Raw genomic sequence first — 16,821 nt, 5'->3', positions numbered from 1 at the left:
CACACTGCCTGCCAGAGCATGGCCTGAGTAGAGGCCCAAGTAGGCCTCCAGATTAAGCCACATGGTCCAATACAGCATTCAGAGAGTTCATGACTGGGCCAACTACTAAATACTACTAAGCAGTCGTTTTTCTCCAATTCCCTGTGTTTTTCCATCATGGGACCTCACTAAATGGAGGGTGACTGGCATGAAAGGAGCTGGGTGTCCTTGTGTGCAATGGCCATGGACCATCCAGAAAGGAGACAATCTAGAGCATAAAGAAGACTGAAACATGCATGGACGATGGGAAGTGATTGAGAGCAAAGACCACTGCCATGGGACATCAAATTGCTAATCCAGATCCATGTCCAGCTCACTGCTTACAAGATGATACCATCAGGGACATTTACCAGCCACTAAAAAATCCCTGAAGGGAAGAATTCTGGGGGCAGCCAGAGGCCTGGCTTAGCCCCTTAGGTAACCTTTGCTTATACCCTGAATAGTAACTCTGAGAACAATTTTCTTGTTTAAAACAAGGGAATGGAATACTTTCAACTGAAGATATACGGGTTATAAGGGGCAGGCATTACCTCTTATCTCCCTTCCCAGGAACTACTGAAAATGATGCCTTCAACCACATCTCAGAAGACCTTGCACACCTCTGCCTAAAACCCTTGCCAGGCAGGAGTAACTATTGTCCCTAAAAATAAGACACTACCCTCTTTTGAGAGCAAAAACATCTCCCAAAGGTTTCTAAATAAAGCTCTCTTTAAGCCCAAGAAACTCAGGGGGTTGAGTGAGGACCCCGGGTATACAAATTATACTCGTCTTCAAATCCTATCGCAGAGAGAAAGAATCAATACTTTTCTTCATCACTGTGGACCCCGCATGAAAGGAGCTGGCATGAAGGTGGATGGGGAGAGACCCCTGGACACCTGGTGCTCAGTTTGGGTTACTGTTTTTGCTGAATGTAAGAATCCTGAAGGTCACCAGGACTCAGTGAAGACAACTTACACTGATGTCTTGGTTGGTTTTGAAAATGTTGATATAGTGGGTGTAGTGGCTGTCATCCATCTGCCGCAGGATGGCAATCATGCACGCAACAAAACTCCCCTGCAGGAAAAAAAACACAGGCCCCAAACCCCTTAGACCAACTGACAAACAAGATTTGGGCACATGTACTTGGCTTTCCCACCCAATCACCTAAGCAGGGACCAAGCAAACTGGAAACATTCCAAGGGTTCCCAGGGTACTCGCTGTGCTGTTTCTGCCTGAATCGACCTCTTCAACGTTGGGGTGAGGAACGTGGAGGGCTTCCCACATCCCGTGAGCAGCGAAGGTTTGTGCAGCCCGTAGGTCAGGGGCCACTGCCTTCATGATCTCAGCTAGAATACTAGTGAAACCCCAGCTTGTGGACTCCAGCTTCTTGTTGAGGCAGAGTTGTCGGCTAGAGGTCCAGAGAGAAACGTCTGGAATACTTAGAGTGTTGGGAGGAATATGGTTTGGAGGAAAAAGAGAGACGGCAAAACAGAGCGGAGGAACAGAGAAGACAGGAAGTAAGGCTCATGTTGGAACACTTCAATGTCATTTCTGCAACTCTAGGAGCCTTGAGCCAGTTACTCCCAGTATGTCACGTGTGTGTAACTGTGCACCTATTAGTTGATTACTATTATTTCTATTTTTCAGGTCAGGAATTACATATTTAATGTGCTTTCCCCTCATCCAAATGTATTTGATTATAATTTTTCTAGCCAGAGGGCAAATATCCAGAGGTAAATAGCTTCCTGTATTGGCATCATTATGAAGACAACACAAATTTAAATGAATTTGGCACAGAGCAGATGAATATACAGCTGTTCTTGGGATGGAGGGAATGACTTTCTAAACCCAAAAACAACCAAGTCTATTCGTGTACACCTCCTTCTGAATGAGTCTATCTTAACCTCTTTCGTTTTAAAAGTTGATTTTTCTAATTATAACACAATGTAAATTTAATGCACTAAGGCTTGTCACATATACTGCAACCCAGCATTGAGTTTATATTCCCATCAGTGTCTACACTATTGTTTCTCCAGGCTTTTACCTATTCATGGTATTGAGCTTTTATTTAATCTCATTTTTGGTTAATTTGCATTTCCTGCTTTGAATTACATATTCTGTCCATATGTTTGTCAGTCACTTATTTTTCTCCGTTTGCTCATATTCTTTATCCTTTTTTAATTAAAATATGTTTTAGTGGTTTGTAATCGCTCTTTAAATATTAAGGCTATTAGCCACTTGTCACATATTTAAAAATGAATTTTTACAGTTTGGTGCTTAAAGTTTCATTTGCTTATATACATTTTTTTTCACATATAAGACTTTAAATTTTTTACCTAGTAAAATCTATTGTCTTCTTTGATGGTATCCTTTCAATTTTTTAAAAAATCATCAATCTCTTTTCTCTTAAAAATAGGTATATATTCATTTATATTTTCTTTTAGCTGCCTTAGGATTTAATTTTTTTTTTTTACATTAAGCCATTCATTCTATCTGAAATTTATTTTGTGGTTGTAACATAAGAGTCAAACAGCTTTTTTCCACATTGTTCATATATTTTCCAAATAAAATTTATTAAAAATCTTCACTTTCCCCATTGAAAGGTAAAATTTTTCATTTAAAGTCTCCTTTTAAATTCCCTCAGTTCTGTCCTGTTGATATATGTAGTCTATTGCTTGAGTCTAACACTATTTTAATTACTGCAGCATTACAATGTTTTCAAATCTGGCATGCATATCCTGCATTATCACTTCTATTGGGCTATTCATTATGTGTATCTTCCATTTATTTTTTACTCTAATATTTTTGTGACTGCATTAAATTAACATTTTTTGAAATTTCTGCATAGCTATTTTTGTAATATAGAAAGGTCGCTGAATAATATTTATTTTGAAACCACTTAGTTTAATAAATTATTCATCAGTTATTAAGATTTCAATTAACTCTCTTGGGTTCCCTAGATATGGTAGCCATTTCAGCTAAAAATAATGACAATAATGATATTTTTCCTTTTGAATATTTATATTTAGAGTATTTTTTTTTGGTCTTATTACATTGGCTAGAACTTATAGAAAAATCTCAACAATGTTGAGATTTAATATTTTAATTCTCCTTTTTATGGCCATTACCTAATGTGTGTCTGGTGACTGCATGTTAAAAACACTCCTATTCTTAATTTGGAATATCACATTTAATTTGGCATCTTTGGAGTCATGAAGCATTTTTCCTTTTATTGAATTGATATATTTTATTAATGAACCCTCTAATATTTAACTATTCTTGAATACCCAGAACTTTATTAAGCCATCTATATAGTTATGAAATTTTTTCTTTTTGTGTCTTTGCCACTTTGTATGTCTTTCCCTCGCTTTCTCCGTCTTATGTTTATCTTTCTCAAGCATTCTCGCTGTGCTCGCTCGGACCCTCTGTCACTCATGCATCTCAGCCATGTCCACAGCCATCATCTTGCTTTAACAGAAACATGGCAGCAGTTCAGCCACTTTCACATTCACATCCTCATCCTTCCCTTCAAACATACTGAGCCAACATCCCTGAGTTAAACAATAAGAGGGGTAATGGATGATTCTACTAACAGGAGCTGAATAGGTAACTTTAAATTCAGACATACTAAGTATTACCTATATCATTATGTGTATCAATATATCATGTCCTAAACAGCATAGTTACCAACCTGCCTTTCTTTAAATATTCTTTACATAATGGCAGCAATGGTGTGGCATTAATGGTGTGTCCAGCCAGTAGCTATACCTTTAATACAAGAACTGAATCCTTTTATAATAAGCTTTGGATCATCCTGAGTTTTGATCTAGCAGAAAGACAATGTTTTGCTTCAGGCATTTCTCTACATTCTTATTTGGATTGGCTCCAGCACCTGTATGGAGATCTATGAGGGACCTCTTAGGATTTCTGCCTTCGCCGGAAGGCCTTTTCCCACACACCCACACTCCCTCACCTTCTCCAAGTCTTTGTCCAAATTCTACCTTCTCAGGAGAGCCATTCTTAACCATCTTGTTTAAGTTCTCCCACCCTTATCCCGCACATTTTTTTTTCTCCAGAGCACTTATCTCCTCCTTCTAACATTATTTGTTATTTGTATTATTTGTTGTTGCTGTACTACTAGATGGGAAGCTCTGCTAAGGTTGTGGTTTCTGTCTGTTCTGTCCCTGATATATCTCCAGTGTCTAGAAGAGCACCTGGCATACAGCAGCTCCTTAATACATATTCGTTGACTAAATAAATGGTTTTTATTTACTACAGCAATTTGGGATACCTTTCTTACTATGTCCGCTAGTGAAAATCTAATTATATCTTTTAATATCACAAATAAAAAATGCTTTGCTTTTATAATGATACAACTTGGCTTTCAATAGTTACCTGTGGTTTCAGTCATATTTTCTGACATCTACTAGACAAAGTAGATGGAGAATGAGACGCCAGAGCAACACAGGCACTTCTAAAAGCACCTTAATCACAGGTTCTTGAAAATGTTTGTTTGTTTTTTTCTCTGAACAAGGTGCCGATCTATAAGCACACTGAACATCAGTGGAACCAGATGCAAGGGGGAAACTGAACTGACCCGAGTTCTTCCCGGGCACCCATAGGACACAGCTGGAAACAACTTGGTAAAAGCTGCTGGGGACGGGGCTGGCTGACAACATGCCCAGGCTCTGAGCCAGGATGGCTGCCTGGTCCCAACCCCACTTCAACCCTCTGGCATGTATGTAACCTCACCAGGTTTCTTAACCACTCTTGGCATGTTTCCTCATTTGAAAAATGGAGCTAATGAAAGAGCTTCCTAGCAGGATGGGTGCAAGCTTTCGCTGAATTATAAAGCACTTAAGACAGTTTCTGGAACACACAAATAACTGGCTAATGACTTCTATTATCAGCACTACAGCTGGGAGCTGTCACTATTATGGGTCTAAGGAGGAGGATCCAGACAGAGCCTGCAGAAACAGAGTCAGAACTAAATTACTTGAGATGGTAGAGGAAATGCTGAAGGCAGCTACCAAAACCCCTCGTTTTCTGCTCACAAAGACTCAGATTTTCCTTGAATAAAATATTAAATACTCAGAATATTCGGTCCAACAGAAACAGCGTTATCAGTCTCCCTAGGGTGCCCGCACGTCTTGGTGGATCTTGGTGGGTCTCCGCTTTAATGTATTAGACCAGGCTTTTGTTTAACCTTCAACCTGAGCAAGACTCCTCAGGAATGGACTGGCATGCCTTATATTTAGGGAACCCTTAAAAACGCTCCCCTTAACCTTCCCACCCTGTCGGGTCGTCTTCCCACAAGAGAAAACCAGTCAGAGTTAAGATCTGCTTGCAGTGGTAACACGCCACCCATCCCATCAGGGGAGGCTGGAAAGTTCCAGACCCCTCACGCCCAAGCCACAGTGTGTGCAGGCACAGATGCACATGGGGCTGGGCGGGCAGCACACGGGGCTGGGCGGAGCCTGAGTCTGGTCCAGGACGCTGGTCCCAGACCTCACATTAAGGCAGGTGGGACGCTGAGGCGGCAGCAGCAGGGGGCCCCTGAAGCGATACTCACCACGTGTGGAGACTGCCGGTTCATCGCGATCACGGTCCGATTGATCCTCCTCAGCAGCCGCTCCATGATCAGCTGTATGTGCATGGCCGTGGGGCCCTGGGGAGACAGACAGGCACACCCCTTCTGACTCAGGGCACTTTTCTGCGGGAAACCTTGAAGAGGTGGTTTCTGGATCCTCCCTCCCAAGCAACCTCTCATCCAAAAGGAAAACAGGGTTGCACAGAAAAATACATAATGTTGACACTAAAGACTCAGTTGAAAGTCATCAGCTGTAACATTCTGAAGAGGAGTATGGGGTTGCGGGGGAAGGCCGCCCTGACAGTCCAGACCGCTGGGTCCCGGGGGAGCTCATTGTGGCCATGGACTCTGCACAGTTTTGGGAGGACAGCATTGGCACGAGGTCCTTGGTCCCGATTCTGAGCAGGTCAGGTTGCCCAGGACAATTAGACACATGCCCGGGAAGTGAAAGGCAATAATACAAAGTTCGCAGTAGGAGGAAAATCCCCGAGAAATGCAAGTCAAGGAGATGTGTTCAAAATTCCTGTGTTGAAGCTCGAACCAGTACTGTGATGGCTTTTGGCCATGGGGACTTTGGGGGCATTCGGTCATGAAGGCAAGGCCCTGGGTCTGATGGGATTAGTGTCCATGTCAGAGACTAAGAGAGTTTGCCTTTTCTCTCCCTGGACTCACGCACACCAAGGAAAGGCCGTGTGCGAACGAGCCACCTGTGAGCTCGGAGGACAGCCCTCAGGCAAACCCCACCATGCCCGCACCTTGACCTTGGGCCTCCAGCCTCCAGCCTAGTCTATGGTACCGCAGGTTCTCAAATAATGTCATTGCATTATGATGTTGATGAGATGTCACAGAAACTTAACTCTGTTTACCTTAAGTAGCCCATGGTAAAACGTCTCATTATACGTGGTTTCACTTAAAGTCACAGAATCTATCAATGACATTAAATGAGGACTGACTTCTTCAAAAAATGGTTATTGAATCCATTGGGGTGACATGGCTAATAAAATTATATAGGTTTCAAGTGTACAGTTCTGTAATACATCATCTGTATATTGTATTGTGTGCTCACCACCCAAGTCAAGTCTCCTTCCATCATCATTTACCCTCTTCTGACCCTCCCCACCCCCCTTTCCCTCTGGTAATCACCACAGTGTTGTCTGTGTCTGTGAGTTTTTTGTTTTTATCTTAATCCTTCACCTTTTTCATTCAGCGCCCCCAACCTCCCTCCCCTCTGACAGCTGTCAGTCTATTTTATGTATCTATGAGGCTGTTTCTATTTTGTTTATTATGTTCATCAGATTCCACATGTAAGTGAAATAAAATGATATTTGTCTTTTACTGACTGGCTTTTTTCACTTAGCAGAATACTCTCCAGGCCCATCCATGCTGTTGCAAAAGGTAAGATTTCCTTCTTTTTTATGTCCACATAGTAGTCCATTGTGTAGATGTACCATAGCTTTTTTATCCACTCATCTACTGATGGGCACTTGAGCTACTTCCAAATCTTGGCTATTGTAAATAACACTGCAATGAACACAGGGTGCATATATTCTTTTGAATTAGTGTTTCAGGTTTCTTAGGATATATTCCCAGAAGTGGAATAAGTAGGTCATAGGCAGTTCCATTTTTAATTTTTTGAGGTAACTCCATACTGTTTTCCACAGTGGCTGTACCGGTCTGCATTCCCACCAACAGCACATGAGGGTTTCCTTTTCTCCATATCTTTGCCTGCACTTGTTTGTTGATTTATTGATAAAAGCCATTTCCGACAGGTGTGAGGTGATATCTCATTATGGTTTTAATTTGCATCACTCTGATGATGAAAACATTTAACTTTTTTCATATGTCTCTTGGCCACCTGTATGTCCTCTTTGGAGAAGTGTCTATTCAGGTCCTCTGCTCATTTTTTTATTGTGTTGTTTGTCTGGACAGCCCAAGCAGACTAACATAGGAATTTAACAGTTTGATTCTGTCAGGTGTGACTTTGAGCAATTATTTAACCTTGTTGAGCTTCAGTTTTTCATAGCTGCAAATAAAAAGGTTCCCTTACAGGGATTAGTTAGGCAGATGAACACAAAAATGCCTCATTACTGTGTGCATCTGCCCAACTCATTTTTTATTTTTCCTTCTTTCTGTTTTTGATTTATTTGGGGGTGGGGGGGAGTGATTTAGTGTTACACTCATTCAACTTCAACTTATCAATATTCAACCTGACTTTTCAAAGCCTTTACCCATTCTTGCTTCATGATATATATTTTGAAACTCCTGGTTAATGTTTCAAATAACTAAATCATTGCCGAATGTAGTTTTATTAAAACATCAAGTATTGTTAGATTCCCCTCTCCCTCACTTCTTTCCTTCCTTGCTTTTTATTACTTATTTGTTTGCTTCCCATTTCTTTGAATGAAAGTGATTCATAAAACCTGCCTCTTGCCCTGGTGGGGCAGCTCAGTTAGTTGGAGCATCGTCCTGTACATCAAAAGGTGGTGGGTTCGATTCCAGTCAGGGCACATACCCAGGTTGCAAGTTCAATCCCTGGCCTGGGTGCATGTGGGAGGCAACTGATCGATGTTTCTCTCTTTCTCTCTTATCATCTCTAAAATCAATTAAAAATTAAAACAATAACAACAAGAAGTCCCCTGCCTGTCCTGGTGATGCTACTTTCACCTCCAATTACGTAACATTTCCATACTCTAGCCCTGATGAGGTGTGTAAGTCGTCAAAGGGCCTTGTGTGGAGGAATGAACAGCATCCCCTGAGCCCTTAAGAGATTTGCCCTCCAGCAGGAGAGCTGGGGCATGAGTATGAATAACCAAAGCACAGAGATGCCCGAGGTCAGCTCCAGGAGGGCAGGGCACTTGCTTCTCTTGTTCTCTCAGGCATCCTTAGACCTATCGCAGGGCCTGGAGCATGGGGGCGGCTTAATAAGTGTTTGTGAACCGAATTCATAGCTCAAGGTACAAAAGGATAATACTCTTAAAAAAGACATAAGGAGGCAGAAGGGAACTAGTAGAGTGTGGGAGTTCGGGCAGGATTGTGCCAGGAACAACTTCTTGGAGGTGTTTATTGCAGCTGGACTTTGAAGAATAAGGACAAGGAGGAGATAAAGCTTTGGGAAGGAGGAGGGAATCCTGGACTATAAAAGAGGCCTAGGAATCAGTGCCAGTAAGTAGAGCCAGGAATTAGCTGAGGAGATGAGAGAATACGGGAAGACACAGGAAGTTAGCTTGTACATTTTTAAATGCTTATGGTGGGGGGAAAAAAGCAACATACCATCACCACCAACAAAAATGATTGAAAACAGAGTTTATAGGTCAATAATTTAGAATGCCTATGCTCATTACAGGAAACATTATAGGGAAGGGAAAAATAATTTTTAAGCCAGTTAAAAAAAATAATTTTTAAGTCATTTCTGAAGAATCATTCTCTGTAGTAAGAAGGTAGACAGAGATATTATATATATTTTTAAAAAAACAACAATAACAGGATCAGAAGTAGAAGAAGCCTAAAGAAGTCATCTCGAACAATTCCGACATATTATTGAATGGCAAAGTGGGAACCATGAAATTACCAAAGGATAAAGAGCTGGTAATACTGGGACTAGAAACCCAGCACTGCCCAATTCCTGTGTCTCAGACTAGTTTAGGCTCATTTATGTAAATGCTTTTAGAGACCGTAGCCCTCATTAGGCCAGAGTGCTAAGTCATTTCTGAAGAATCATTCTCTGTAGTAAGAAGGTAGACAGAGATATTATATATATTTTTTAAAAAACAAAAATAACAGGATCAGAAGTAGAAGAAGCCTAAGAAGTCATCTAGAACAATTCCGACATATTATTGAATGGCAAAGTGGGCACCATGAGATTGCCAAAGGATAAAGAGCTGGTAATACTGGGACTAGAAGCCCAGCACTGCTCAATTCCTGTGTCTCAGACTAGTTTAGGCTCATTTACGTAAATGCTTTTAGAGACCGTAGCCCTCACTAGGCCAGAGTGCCTAGCACACTGTTGCCAACTTTATGGGGTTTTGAGCTTCATTTTAGTTTTTTAATTACTGAGTTGTAAAGAGTTACAGTTTAAAAATGTTATTGTTATTATGACATGAGTAATCACATTTATTTATTTGTCACAAAGTCCTTGGTTAGAATCAAGTCCTTAATCACAAAATTCCTTATGGGAAAGTTACTCCATTTTATAATGTGGTTTCTAAGAATACATTTAAGCAAAAAAAAAGGGGGGGTGGTGAGGATAATCTATAATTAATACTAAAAATATTTATAGTAAAAATTGGGGCTCAGGGAAAGAAGAGACAGCAGGTACATAGCAGTGTGTCCTGCTGTCCCTCTGTGACGGAGGTGTGAACTCTCAAAAATGCAGGCATGCCCATGTCATGGCCAGCAGGAGACAAGTCAGGCTGTGGCCAAACTGGGGTGGATGCTGAGAGGTGAACACAGGATCTACCTATGGGGAAAGGGCAGCGTTTCTCCTATCCCTCAGCAGAACTGAATCTAAAGATATCGGTAAGAGAACGGGCTTAGGCAAAACCAACAGTGATTTCCCTGCTCTGTAAGTTAATGCCATGCAGTCATCGTGGGAGGTGGTGACCATGGTTAGTGCTAAACTGAACACAATCTGCAAGGTTTTCCAGCCTCCTGAGTGGAGGCTACGCCTCGGCTGTGGGCTGTGCTAGTCTGGGACATCGCAAATCCAGGCTGATTCCGCCCCAGACAGGTGCCTACATCATAGAGACGAGGCCAGATAAGAAAACATGTAATTTCCTTGAGGCTCCGAAGGATCGGCGTCAGAGACACTGTGAAAATGAGAACTTCCAAGAATCTCAGGAACATCTACAATGGTGTGGTCAGGTACCAGAGGTAAAGAAGGCCAAGGTTTCTGCGTAAAAAGCAACGTGTAAACAGGCCTCTGGTTCTGACAGGTGCTCACAGGGTCTCACCGAGGACAAGCAGGAGAAGCGGGCAGTGCCGGCCCCAGCGGCAAGCGGACTCTCCTGGCCAAGACTTGCAGAGCAGGCTCCAGCCAGGACAAGCCTCTCTAACCATTTCCAAAATGGGGGCGGCCTGCCCAGTACCCAGATTCTCAACTGCCCGGGCCAAGCCCTGGGACCCAGAAGGCCACCACAGCGTCATCCTCGCCCGCGGCAACGGGACCAGTGTGTGCTGCGGTCCACATCAGTGGCCATTCGACTCACCACATCTTTCCTGTCCAGCACTTCCAGGATGCTGCTCAGAAGCTGCGAGCTGGCCTCATGGTCAGGCTTGCTGGAGTTGTCGTCTAACTGGCCGCTGAGCTGGTCTGTGAGCAGCGGCAGGAGCACGTCTCTGCACTCTGAGACAGAAGATGAGACAGCACCGCTGCAGGGCAGGGCCACCTGCTGAACGCCGCTGCCCCCTGCACCACCTGCCTGTTCCCCAGCCCCGCTGGACTCCGCCCCGCAGCGCTGGATCCCTCAGGAGCACCTGAGTTTAGGAACTTCAGTCCTGAAACTCGATTTTTAAAACTCAGAAAATTGTACCAATCATAGGTAATTGTAACACAATGCTTAAAGTATTTAACAATTTCTTTAGCCACTTTTAAAAATTGCCAACTTGATACTTGAAAGCAAAGCCATATGAAACTAATAAACTAAGCAAGTTATACAGTTAGAAATTTTGTTTTGACAGAGACAGACATAGATACAGAGAACAGACTGATGGCTGCCAGCGGGGAGGGAGTGGGTACCTGGGTGAAACAGGTGAAGGGATTGAGAAGCACTGATTGTAGTTACAAAACAGCCATGGGGATATAAAGGACAGCACCGGGAATGTCGTCAGTAACACTGTAATCACTATGTATGGGGCCAGGTGGGCACGGGAAATATCAGGGGGATCACTTTGTACAGCATGTGATTGTCTAACCACTATGCTGTACACCTGGAACTAATACCAAGTAATATTGAATGTAAACTATAGTTGAAAAAAATGTGAAAAATAGAAAGAAAAAGTAAAAGTAAAATAATTTTGTTTTGACATTTTCTACCTAACTGAAAAAATTTACTCTAAAATTCTTATAACTACCCAGCTTCACTACGACACTGTAATGTGCCTCACGGACATTCTGTCCACGTTTTCACAGGCACATGGGCTTCACAGAGTAGAGCCTGCATCTTCCTTTTGGAATCTTCACCTCGTAAAACATTATATGGCGAGTCTAGATATCCCGATACTCACACTCACACAGTGACGGTCAACAGTGAGAATACTTCCCCTAAATGAACCCAAATAGGGCATGCTTGCTCCAGGGCGCAAACGGCCACCTTTACTGGCTTTTATCCTTTCTGCCTCTGCATCCTCAGAGGCAGAGGCATACCAAGATGTTTAGTAATATTACATTTTCTACTGCAGAACACTCACTAGTTTTTTGTACTACTTCCAACTGTGTCCTTGCAAAAGGTGAAATCTCTAAGCACAAATTCATAGGGTCACAAACCATCAGAGTCAGAGGTTTCTCATTCGATCTAGTTCAAGTCCTCCGTTCCACAGAAACAGAAGTGGAAACTTAAAGTCACATGACCGGCCAGAGGCAAGGCCAGGATGGTTCTATCACCATGACTCACTCAACCCTCCTCTTTCTGAGGAGTCCTGCTGGTCTCACTCGCCTCCCCCAGGCAACACAAATAACAGGAGGTCACCCTCAGGACTTCCTGACCTGCTGGAAGATGCAAAAGAAGTTCCCACAGCTGCCCACTCTAGCCAGTTTGGGGTTTATTGGGGGAAAGACTTGCTATCGGACCTCTTCCCCATATCAGCTTTGGGTCAGGAGCACAGTGATTTAGACTTAGTGGCTACATGCCTGACTCTCCAAAAAATGAATAGTATTTTACCAGTGAAAGTGTTTTCTTTCTCCTCCCTCCTCCCCTCCCAGCAGTTTGCTAGTAATCCCCCTCCCAAAAAAATCACCCCTTTGATTTATAGTGTTTGCCAATTTCCATGGTGTAAATACTTCCACCACGGTTGATTTTTAGCTATTCATGTGACATGGAGCTAGGACTAGATGCACATAATAAGTAGTGCTGGGCGAGATGCGCCATATTTTTAAATTGCCAACTTAATACTTGAAAGCAAAGCCATGAAACTAATCAACTAGTTGACCCTTGCCTTGCCTTAGTTTTCAAGGATATGCTACATATGGTCCAAAGAAGCAGCATTTATTTAAAAGGGCTATCTTTCCTGCTTGCTTGTTACTTGCTGGGGTTCCTATTTTGCAGACAAAGCTCCCTAATTAATGTAACACTTGACTGTTCTAATTAAGGAGCACAGGGTTTGGCTCTTTTAGAAACTATTGCAGATACCGAACTGACTTCACCTTCTCCTTAAAGCTGGTTTCCCAGGAGGTTAAGTGCCAGCAAACAACTGGCAAGGACATCAGTGGCACTTAACAGGGGGCCAGTGTTGGCTGCAGAAGCAAGAGCAGGATTTCAACAGGCAGCTGGCTTTGGTGGAGACTTACCCGACTGCCGAAAAAGATTACTCTCTACGATCTTGCTCATGCAGTTCAGCTTCTGGCGAACTAACTGGTTGTCAGGGATGCTCTGAATGAACTTGCAGAAGAGCAAGCTGGAAGAGAAGCCCGTGGTTAGCGTTTCCATGGCGCCAAGTTCAAGGTGCCCTTACCCAGTTCCCCTCTGCTCTGAGGTTCACCTGGAAATCTCTCCCAAACGACCTGAGAGTCTGTCTTGAGGAAGCAAAGGAGAGACTATATTCCTTGCTCACTACAGGGCTCAGCCTTAGAGCTAACTCTGCTTAAACTTCCCAAGTACCCCCAGGGCCATAACCGCTTTCAGACCTGCCTTAACACTCAACTTCTGCAGAATCCCTTTTTGCTAACTCCGCCCCAGTGCCCACTGTCATCTGACTTAGCAATCCTGGGATACTTAGGTACAGGGCTGGAAGCATGTTATTATGTACTTTCTTCCGCAGTTAATTTTAGGTCTGCGCGTCCCATTTCCCTTGACAACATGCAAACCTCTTCAGAAGCAGGCTTTGTGGCTTCTCTTGAGTGTTCCCAGAAATGAGCACAAAATGGTTCAGTGAATATGCTTTTTGCAATTTACCTGAGCTCAACAGGATCGAACACCAGTTTGACGTCGTTAATTATGCTAGGAAGGTACTTCAGAGCTGCGCCCTGTAAGGAAACACCACCGGCAGCGTCAGTTGCCAAGCAGGACAAACACAGACTTCACTGCTTCAGCCCAGGACCAGAAGGCTCGGCTCTGAAACGGGGAACTGGGCACAGGTGTTCTTGCAATGAAGAGGAATGCTGATGTGACACACAGCCTCCTCAGATCTTTTCTTCCTGGAAAGTCAGGGGGCACAGCTTTCTGTCTGCACTGCGGACAGGCTCTGCCCATTTGGGATTCATGTTTGCATCCAAGAGGTAGTTAAAACCTTGACCTCTCCCTCACAACTTTGCCTTAATGAGCAAAGAGGAAATAATAAAGTTCAAAAGTGAGTCTTTAGAGATTACCTATTTTACATTAAAAAAGGTGACAATGATGAAAACGATGGTGACCCTGGGCTTGCGGAAAGACCAAGAGAACTAAAAATAAAAACCTTCCGCCTTTAACATCAGAATCCAGGGCTAAATTCCCAGGGGCCACACCAGTCATTCAAGGGATTTCTAAAAGGGCAGCTTGTTTCTGGCAAACTGGCCCTTGAGAATACAAAAGTGCAATAAATGTAACAGGTTTTCCCCTGTACTTTCTGTAAGTCATACTAAAATTCACAAGCTCTCACTAAAATTCACAAGAACTAGTTTCCCCCCCGCTGAGACTAGGTTCTATGTTGACCCAGGCCATCCTCACTGATGTAAGTCATACTAAAATTCACAAGCTCTCACTAAAATTTACAAGAACTAGTTTCCCCCGCTGAGACTAGGTTCTATGCTGACCCAGGCCATCCTCACTGACAGTGTTGGGGTCCCCACAAAGCCATCCTGACCTTGATCTTCACAGCTTCCTCCAGAGGCCTGTCCATTAGTGTATTGAAAGCGAGAAATAACTGGCGGATTGAGTTATTAAATTCATCTCCATCTTCACTTTGGCCATAAAATCTTAATCAGAAAAAGAGAAAAGCAGTGAGATTTTCCATCTTTAAAAGAAATTTTGAGATATATCTGTTGCCTAAACAACGGTGGAGACCCATGCCTCCCTTGGTCACCACTTGGAATTGTACAAAGAGAAGTTGTAGCTGCTCTGAGATAGTTTTGGGGAGAAACCCAGTGGCCTGAGAAGTTATCACCACCTGCTATGACCATCAGGGAGGTCATTTGTATGTATGGACCATCCTACCACAGAGCTCTCAGCCGGTCCACTATGGCCAGCCCGTCAGAAGGGATGCCGCATGCTGTCGGAAGACCACCTTGTTGATGGCCTCTTGCTGGTGGTCTCGGGGCACTGTCAGCACGGAGAGAACACAGGAAGCTGCTTGGCCTGGAGTGGCCGATGAGTCCAGCATGCTCACCTGCCTTCCTCAGCTCAGGAGCAGGATGCCCAGTAAGCTCAGGAGGCCCAGCTAAGTGCCCTACACAGCACACCTGCTATGCTCTACTCTTCAGCATCACTCCCCCCCTCCTGCCTCCTCCTCTCTGTGTCACTCTAATCATTTTGTCTCATCTAACCAAGTCCTGGCCTTTTGAGCTGAAGTTTCAGACAATGGGTAGAAAAGCCCCTCACCCCAGAAACATCTGAACCCAGCCCGTCTGCCAGTCCAGTTAGTGTCACTCTGTCCATTGAACTGGCCATGCTGGTTCCTCTCCAAGAGGGGTCTTCCCGGACACAGGACACCTTAGTCTTTACTGATGCATGCTTGTGTGATTAAAGTGCTCTGAAGTCTTCAAGACGTGCCCACCAACTGAAAGGCTGGTTCATCCGCATCAATAAGTATTACTGGACGAATGTGGCATATTCTCTCTCTCTCTCTCTCTCTCCCCACTCCCTCCCTCCCTCCCTCCCTCCCTCTTTCCTTTCCTCCCTCCCTTCCTTCTACTCTCTCTAAAAAGCAATAGAAAAAATATCCTCAGGTGAGGATTAAAAAAAAAATCAACCACTTAAATTTTTCTTTTGTAACTTGTTTTCTATTGTTTAGAGATATGTCAATCATTTCTTGATTCATAAGAGCCTTTAATCAGTAAAACTATTCACCTTTGATCTGTACTATATGTTACAAGCTTTTTTTCTTTTTCAGGTAACTTGTTTACCTTTGTTTATAGGTTTTAAATATACAACTTTTTAAAACATACATGCTCCAGTCTGCAGACCCCTTCCTTCTGCCTTACAGATATATTTAACCGTTTGGAAATCCAGCTACAATTACTGAAGGTCAGGGACGCACCGCATTGCAAGCATTCCCAGAAAAGGTACTTCCTTTTTCCTGATTTCTTCTCTTTCTGAAGGAGCCGTTATTCCAGGAATCCAAACTGGAAATTATCTCATCTCTGTGGCTGTTTCACCAGGGAGCTAAGCAAGGTGTCAGCAAAGAAACACACATCCCAGGAAACATCGCCCCAAACAACTGCCACCATTCTCCCTCTACCACCACCAACAGCCATGGTCCTAGATTTTACACCCAGCACTGCCATGAAGCCCCCTGCTGTGCTAAATACACTCTTTCCTCCCTAGAGCTGCTGTCACCAACAAGGCTTCCAGCAAACTGCACATGTTAGCCACCGGCATCCCTACGTCCTTCAGTCATTACTGCCCTAGAAATTCTACTGATCCAAACGGACTTCCCATGGACCTTCTCTGGTGGTTTCATAGTCCACCTCCATCTTCAGCCGTGAAGTTCTGAAATTTGGCAACTCCATGACCCAGAGCTCGCAGCGCTGAGCATGAGCACGAGGATGAAGGAAAACTACATGGGGAATGGACAGCGTCAACACCTTATTGCAGTGACCATTACCTCAAGTAGAGCACTCTAGATTGGATGATGAATCTAAACAAGTACTTTAAGGCTTTCAAAGCAGCAAAAAGCAACTCTGTCTTGCTGGAGTCGTCTGCATTAGCCACGTAGAAGTTCAGTACCTTGGAGAGTTTCCTGAAAAGGGTGAGAAGGAAATGTCACTGGGAAAGTGGTCCTCAAGAGGCTGGGGTGAGCCCTGCAGGGAGGGGACCTGGCACACTGGGGGAACAGACGTCACAGCGGCCGTTTTCTCCTCTAGACTA

The 16,821-nt window shown here is 43.6% G+C and overlaps 1 protein-coding gene across 1 annotated transcript in view; it reads right to left on the bottom strand.

The window, feature by feature from the left end:
- DOCK5 (dedicator of cytokinesis 5) overlaps positions 1-16,821 on the bottom strand; it is a 160,760-nt gene that overhangs the window by 64,246 nt on the left and 79,693 nt on the right. Inside the window, exons 21-27 of the mRNA XM_014533084.1 lie at positions 16,559-16,693; positions 14,600-14,711; positions 13,714-13,784; positions 13,110-13,216; positions 10,813-10,949; positions 5,591-5,686; positions 994-1,092 (exon numbers count right to left, since the gene is read on the bottom strand). Coding sequence (XP_014388570.1) covers positions 994-1,092; positions 5,591-5,686; positions 10,813-10,949; positions 13,110-13,216; positions 13,714-13,784; positions 14,600-14,711; positions 16,559-16,693 — 757 coding nt within the window. The remainder of the gene's footprint in view (positions 1-993; positions 1,093-5,590; positions 5,687-10,812; positions 10,950-13,109; positions 13,217-13,713; positions 13,785-14,599; positions 14,712-16,558; positions 16,694-16,821) is intronic.

Source organism: Myotis brandtii, unplaced genomic scaffold (assembly GCF_000412655.1).
Source record: "Myotis brandtii unplaced genomic scaffold, ASM41265v1 scaffold94, whole genome shotgun sequence".
In the NCBI taxonomy this organism is placed as follows: domain Eukaryota; kingdom Metazoa; phylum Chordata; class Mammalia; order Chiroptera; family Vespertilionidae; genus Myotis; species Myotis brandtii.
The sequence above is the reverse complement of the archived record's forward strand: the minus strand, read 5'-3'. Positions and strand labels throughout refer to the sequence as shown.